General features: G+C 43.0%; 1 protein-coding gene across 1 annotated transcript in view; it reads right to left on the reverse strand.

Annotated features, from left to right (window-relative positions):
* Positions 1-608: 608 nt before the first annotated feature.
* The window catches only part of Parl (presenilin associated rhomboid like), a 23,969-nt gene continuing 16,936 nt past the window's right edge, over positions 609-7,641 (reverse strand). Inside the window, exons 8-10 of the mRNA XM_021209200.1 lie at positions 4,056-4,157; positions 3,856-3,953; positions 609-872 (exon numbers count right to left, since the gene is read on the reverse strand). Of these exons, the coding sequence (XP_021064859.1) occupies positions 761-872; positions 3,856-3,953; positions 4,056-4,157 (312 nt within the window). The 3' untranslated portion in view covers positions 609-760. The remainder of the gene's footprint in view (positions 873-3,855; positions 3,954-4,055; positions 4,158-7,641) is intronic.

The raw sequence follows: 7,641 nt of genomic DNA on the forward strand, positions 1-7,641 counted from the left end.
CTATACATGTATAGAGGCCAGAGAAGAGAGCACTTAGTGTCTCCCCTATCATTTTATGCTTATTTCCTTGAGACAGGGTCTCTCATTGAAACTGGCTCATCCTTACAGCCAATGAGCCCCAGGGATTCATCTCTCCACCACCAACCATGTACTGGGGTTGCAGGTGTGTGCCACTAGCATGGGATGTTATGCGGGTGCTAGGCACAAACCTCACGTCCTTGTGCCTTCATGGCAGGCACTTTTCTGGCTGAGCCATCTTCCAAGCCACCTCTTCTCTTACCTTAGCTGCAACTTTGACCTAGAAAGTAAATCCTAAAAATAGTTTCTGGGTGTGTTGCTCACTGCCAGAGAAGTCAGTTAGGGAAATGTTTAGAAGTGTGGCAGCTGTTACTTCAGACTATGTCAGAGAGAAGGTGCCCTCAACTTTTCCCTGTGGACCAGTTGAAGAGGAAAGTCAGAACCAATGCTAAGCAGGTGCCAGGTCAGGAATAAAGCCAAGGCTCCTCCAGAATCTCATCAGGTCTCTGAGGGTCCCTCCTCACTTGAAGAATGTCGTATTTAACAAAACACGCACCAGAAGCAGCAGAACTCTGAAGGAACAAACACTGTTTACAAACTAGAGATATAAACATTTATTTCACAACTTTGCCATAATTTGCTAAGGAGACATGTACTGAGGACATAAGTCACCGGAGTGGCCGATGCTGAGACTCTTCCAGCAGCAAGGATCAGGTGCACCGCCATACTGGCCAGCTTTGCTTCACTTAGAGCCACCTCCTTTCTTGGGGCCATTAGTCCTTATTTCGTGCCAGATTTTCACCAGAGGCTCCCTGTTCTTCCAAATGAGTTCATGTCCATACGTGATATACCATCTGGAGGAAGACAAATATTCTTTGTTGGACAAATTATTGGACAAATATTCTTTGTCCAATGTTCAAACAATGGGACCTCACTTGTGAGGTCATGCAAACTTCACACCATTATAGTACCAAGCTGATCCTTCAACTGCTTTTCTTCATTAAAAAGAATGTTTGCTTTATGTGAATGGGTGTCTTGCCTATATGTACGTCCGTGTGTCATGTGTGTGCAGTGACAGTAGGAAGCAGAAGAGGGCATTGGATCCCCACCAACTTGAGTTAAAGACAGTTGTGAGCTGCTATGCTAGTGCAGGCTGGAAACCTGGGTCCTGGAAGAGCTGCCAGTGCTCTTAACTGCTGAGTCATCTCTCCAGCCCCAAGTTGACACATCAAATAAAATGCCACAGTCACTCTGTACAACTGAATAAAACAGGTAATTTGATATGAAGCTTTGGTACTTGTGATATATGAAGGATAAAAGCAAGCTGGTCCCGAGTGGGCATTTGGAACTATGAGGCAGCTTTACATAGTTACTTAAATATTTTTCTTTACATTTTATTTATGTCTTGGGGAGGAGGCACAAGTACCACAGTCAGTAAGTGGAAGTCTGAGGACATCACCTGGGTCCCAGGAATTGAACTAAGTTTGTGAGGCTTTGTGGAAAATACCTTTACCCAAAGGCCCACTCAGCAGCCCTACACTGTAACTTTTTCACTCACTGTAAGCTAACCTTGCCTTGTTTACTTGTTTATTTATGTAACAAGTTTTCACAATGTAGCCCAAGAGCTGGGAGTAAAGGCATAAACAACCACATCTACCTAACTTGAGATAAACAAGTATAAACAAAATAATTTGCTCAACATGCTAATAGTTTCTGTGTGTCAATCAAGGTCGGATCAAGGTACAGACGTTTTTGTTTCTTTGTTTACTATAAATAAGAAGAAATGTCAGGTGTGGAACTTGCTAACAAGGACTATAATGGTATATACCTCCTGCCATTTACAGCTGTCTGTGGCAATGAATGGTTAAGTGAGGGTGAGAGATTTAGCAATACATTTGCTCAGACCTGACTAGGAATCACCTAATTATGAGCGGATCCCAAATCTGAGAGTCCTGTGCTCTAACTGCTGCACACAAAGCAGCATGAGTGGCACTGCCAACTGGAAGCATGTGATTTAACCAGCACAGCAAGGCTGTGCAGTTAATTTAGGGCCTCTCCAGCCAGCTCTTCCAGGGGAAGAGCACTGGCTCCTGGAGGTCTCGGGATGATGGAGAATGGCAGCCTAGGAAAGCACCTACTCTCAAAAACCTTGATTTTTATACTCACTTCCCCAAATAGCCTTCACATTCCCAGAGACCGGATTGATCTCATCTTATCCTAGACACATAATTTTAATATTAATAGCACGATGACCATGATTTTAACCCCAGCAGAGGCGGAAAGCAGAGCAGGAGCAGGTGAATATCTGTGAGTTTGAGGCTAGCCTGGTCTACATACTGAGATCTAGGCCAGCCATATCTCAAAAACAAACAAACAAAGGGTATGAAAGATTTAAGGGGCTGCAGATGGCTCAGGAGACTAAGAGTACTTGGTGCTCTCTAAGGACACCAGGCCAGGATTCCGTTCTTAGCATCAATACCCACAACAATATGAAAGTCCAGTTCCCGGGGTTCTGATGCCTTCCTGTGGCCGCTGGTAATGAATGTGGTACACAGACATACATGAAGGCAAAAGAGTGGTACTCATAAAATACACCTTGAAGTGTTCTACCTCATTGGTACCAAAATAGCAACATAATGCTTTAACACTACAGCAATATACAAATGTACATCTTTTTAAAGGCTTGACTTATACCAGAATTTTAATTCCTGAACACAGATAAATCTGCTCATGAGAGCTGGACACAGTGATGCACATCTGTAACCCTAATACTCAGGAAGCAGAGGCACGAGAATAAGAGGTCAGGAAGGAGCTACATAGAAAAATGCTCCGAGGGTGGACTCCTGCACCAGGCCGTCCCATCCCGCCCTTGCTGGTGCCCGCCCTTGCTGGTGCCCGCCCTTTCCATCCGTCCCCTACAGCCTCTTGTCATTTAGCTACTGACTGTACTTCATGGCTTGACATAGAGGGTGAGAGGAGTGGGGTGCCCACGCTCTGAGCCCTCCCCAGGTTCCTTCTGCCCCTGCTGTGGCCCTGGGCTTTTATCTTCAGTTCCCCTCCTACCGAGCTCCATTTTTTTAAAAAATATACTTATTTTGCTAAGGGGGAGGGGTCTATCAAATGGACAAGATTACTTTTAATGTAGTTTTTATAAGATGTTATAAACTTGTATCTTTTTACCATTAAAGTGCAGTGTATGTTCCTTCATGACATATTTAGGATATTTAAATAAAAAGGATGGCGCTTTTCTATAAAAAAAAAAAAAAAAGAAAAAAGAAAAATGCTCTGAGAATACATGGAGAGTACAAACAGAATTCACAAAGCACAACTACTTTTCTAGGCCCAGTGTCTCCGACTGCTTATAATGTGCTGCATAACTAGAGTTAGAACATGGACAAGCTAGTCTTTACTCATGGGAACACAGCAGCACCCAGCTCCACCTAGGGTGCACTGCAGAACCACCTTCTATTCTATTTAAATTTGGGCAAAAACCAATTTCCTGAAGTGCAACAGAGGTGCATTTAGTATGCTGCAAAAAGAGGCTATAGGTTCGTATTTAAATTTTTGTTCTACTACATCAGAGCCATCCATCATTCCCAGCACTCAGTTTCTATCATCAAACAGGAACCTAAGGTACCTATCCTGGTCTTGCATGCAACAGATGCCCAGTAAGCACGGGTCTGGAACACGGTCCTACAACAGCCCCTACCCAGACACACTGTGTTCTCCCACACACGCAGTCCAGGGAGAGAAGCGGCTCTACCAGCTCAGTCAGATGGAACCAGCAGGGGGGTGGGGAGGGTAAACAGTTTGGCAATTGATTACACTCAAACTTACATTCCAAAGAGAGCTCCCCCAAGATGGGCTGCATGATCAAAAAATTTCCATCCCAGGATCATCCCAGCTGTATCCATGGCAATGATGGCTTTTAAGGCCTAGAAGCCAGGAAGAGAAAACAGAAATGGTACAATTTCAATCCTCTACTTCCAATTTAAGAGCAATATTTCAGTCACATATGAACTTCGCCAGATACTCACATTGCCCGCTGTGAAGGTGAAGACGGGGAGGAAGATGATAGCAAGCCTCCCCTCCGGGATCTTGGTGCAGACAGCTGCAAGCACTGTCATGATTGCTCCCGACTGCAGGGGAATAAACAGACCAGGACGGCACAAAGCATGAGGAGGGCTGCCTAGGCTCTGAGCACCCTGATGCACTCCACAGCTGGATGGGAGCACACATCTTAAAAACTTTCCACTGCAAATGTACACAGTAGGGAAAGGGACCCAGGTTGTCACATAATACTGCAAATACTCCGTGGAAACAGACTAAGCTCTCGCTACAAAAAAATAAAATATATCATAATGAGCACATGAATGTTAAGATAAACATGCTGAGTACTGGCTGCTCTTCCAGAGGACCCAGGTTCAATTCCCAGCACCCACATGGCAGCTTCAGCTGTCTGTATTCCAGTTCCAGGGACTCTGACATCCTCACACATACATACAAAGAGGCAAAACACCAACACACATAAAATAAAAATCATAATAATAAAAAGGAAGGAAGGAAGGGAGGAAGGAAGGAAGGAAGGAGGAAGGGAAGGAGGACTGTTTCTATCAGCTCCCTAACCAGTTCGAAAAGACTATGAAACAGTTTTTTTCTTCCTATTTAAATTTATAATAGCAGTGAGATATTTTTTCTGGAATATACCAAAAAAAACCCTCTCAAGCTAATCACATTATTAATTTATCTGAAATTATCTGAAAATATATCAAAACCTCAATCATATGTCCTACTTGACATTAACTCTCATGATACACATTCATTCAGATATTTGAATTCTAACATAGCAGGCAGGCATGGTATTATATACTAGGGATGCAGAAACAGTTCCCGCCTTCCTGCAGCTTATAGTATGGCACAGGAAAGACATCTAAGTAAAAACAAGCAACTCCAAGATCAGAAGCAAAGATGTTGTGTGCCAAGGCAGCACAAGAAACCCCAGGCTCAGGGCACAGCTCCATGGAGCTCAGGTCAGACTCCAGCCAAGCAGACGAATAGGAGACAGAAGTGTCTCCTATTCACAGAAGTGTCTCCTATGCACAGCTTGGCAGAGGACCACAAAGAGCACATGTGCAGTGCAGAGAGCAAGGTGAAAACAGCATGCAAGCACTCGCACTATTGTTTTCTAAGGAAGTTCACAGCAGAGACAAAGCTGTCTATTAAAGGAATAAGGGACAAGGGACACTCTACACTCGTTTCAAGTATCAGGTCAGGAAAGATGGCCATTGTGACAAACTGGAGGAGTCTGCAGTGTAATGTCTCAGCACAGAAAAAAGACAACATGGTAAAAACCCACTTATGGTCTAGAGCCAACAGTGCCACCAGTGCTGATCTGAGCTGTGACAAGGGAGGCATGGTTATTGAAGACATTGCTGTGATATACATTATCCCTCCAACAAGCATCACAGTAAAAACCAACAAGCTAGAATAATCAAGATAACAGATCCCAACAGAGTATACGGCAGAGGATTAATGAACATGCAGTTTTCATAATCTAAAAACATCTTCTCACACATTATATACTAATTTTAAAAGAGAAACATAAAAGTTGGACAAGAGTTGAGACATTCACCACAAAAAAGGACACACAGACACCATGTACCTGTAATCCTAGCACTGAGGACACCATCTAACACTCCACTCAAGACAGACAAACTGACTGAATCTTAAGAAAACAAACAAACAAACAAACAAACCAAAAAACCATAATAGCTCTCCTGTTTGGTTCAAAACCACTGGTGGCATTAAAATCAAAGATGATCTATGGGAATGTGGCAGCTTTTAAAAGTCAAAAAAAAAAAAAAAAAAAAAAAACAACTCCCCACAACAATTGATGTACTACTTAAGCTTAAGGGGAACATTACTGGGACAACTTGCATAATTGAAATATGAACTATATAAACTATGCTGAATGGTGCTATAGGATATATAAAGATATTTGTGTTTCTAGAAAGAACATGTTGAAGTATTTACAAATGCAATACACAAAAGACACACAATACAAGAAAGCTATTCTTGAGGATGACGAGCTCTCTCAGCCCGTAGAAGCACTTCCCACTAAGTCTGATGACCTAAATCCAGTCCCCAAAACCCAAAGTAGAAAAGAGAACAAACTCCAAAGTTGTCCTTGGACTTCCACATACATACCATGGCATATGTGTGCCCAAGTGCACACATATTTTGCATACACACCATGGAGCACCTACACATGAACGCACACCAACAATCGTAAAATAAAACATCTAAAATTTTCAGCGTTACAAATGTGTAAAAATTCAGATAAAAGAAAAAAGAAAGAAAAAAAATCAGATAAAAGCCAAGCCAGGTGGCACATGCCTACAATCCCAGCACTTGGGAGGTAGAGGAAATAGGATGAAGAATTCAAGGTAGCTACATCTCTCAAACAACACCTGACAAAGCACTTGTACTCAGAATATACCAAAAATGTGTTAACAAATTCAATTAAAATGTTAATGAGCAAAATATACTTCAAAGATGATGCATGAGAACAAGCACAGAATCACTAACATCACAGCTGCTGAACAAACAAAAATGCCAGATACTCCAGAACATGGAGACTGGGGCTCTCATACTCTTCTGGCACGAAAGTACAGAACACTCCTGTCGATGTGCTGCTACCAGTCTATAGGTTCTTAAACAGTGCCATACGCACCATATGGTCTGGCCAATCAACTCTTGAGAAATGAAGCATGAGTCCACAGCAAGGGTCATACACACCATGTCCACAGCACTTGTTGGTTTGTTCCGTTGGTTGAGACAGGGTCTCACTAAGTAGATGTAGCCCTCACTGACCTGACTATGTAGACCAGGCTGGCCTAGAATCCACAAAGATCTACTCCCTCTGCCTCCCTTGTACCGGTACTAAAGGCACGTATCAACATGTCTACCACAATCTGTTTTTGCTTTTTTTAAATAACGGTCAACCCAAGTGTGCATCTTTACTGAATGGTTAAGTCCATAGATTGGACTTAACACTCACAAGAGAAATGCTTTTTTTTTTTTTGGTTCTTGGTTTTTGGAGACAGGGTTTCTCTGTGTAGCCCTTGGCTGTCCTGGAACTCACTCTGCTGACCAAGCTGGCCTCGAACTCAGAAATCCGCCTGCCTCTGCCTCCCAAGTGCTGGGATCAAAGGTGTGCGCCACCACGCCCGGCTGAGAAATGCTTTTTATTTATTTACTTTGAGATGAAGTCTCACTAAGTGGCTCAGCCTCGCCTCAGATTCAGTCTTCTCACTGTATTCTCTGAGTAGCTAGGATTACAGCAGCCACAACACCCATATTGGAATAAATGATTGGTGTGCACAGCAATATGGATACATCTCAAGATTTCAGAGCAAGCATTTTGCCGGGTGGTAGTAGCACAGACCTTCACAGACGCAGAGGCAGACAGACCTCTCTCTGTGAGTTCCAGGCCAGCCAGGGATATATAGTCAGACTTTGTCTCAAAAGGACAAACAACAAAACAAACTATAAAGAAGGAAAGAACCAGTTCCACCAGGTTATACTCAGCTCTACACACACACACACACACACACACACACA

Source organism: Mus pahari, chromosome 12 (genome assembly GCF_900095145.1).
Source record: "Mus pahari chromosome 12, PAHARI_EIJ_v1.1, whole genome shotgun sequence".
Lineage (NCBI taxonomy): Eukaryota > Metazoa > Chordata > Mammalia > Rodentia > Muridae > Mus > Mus pahari.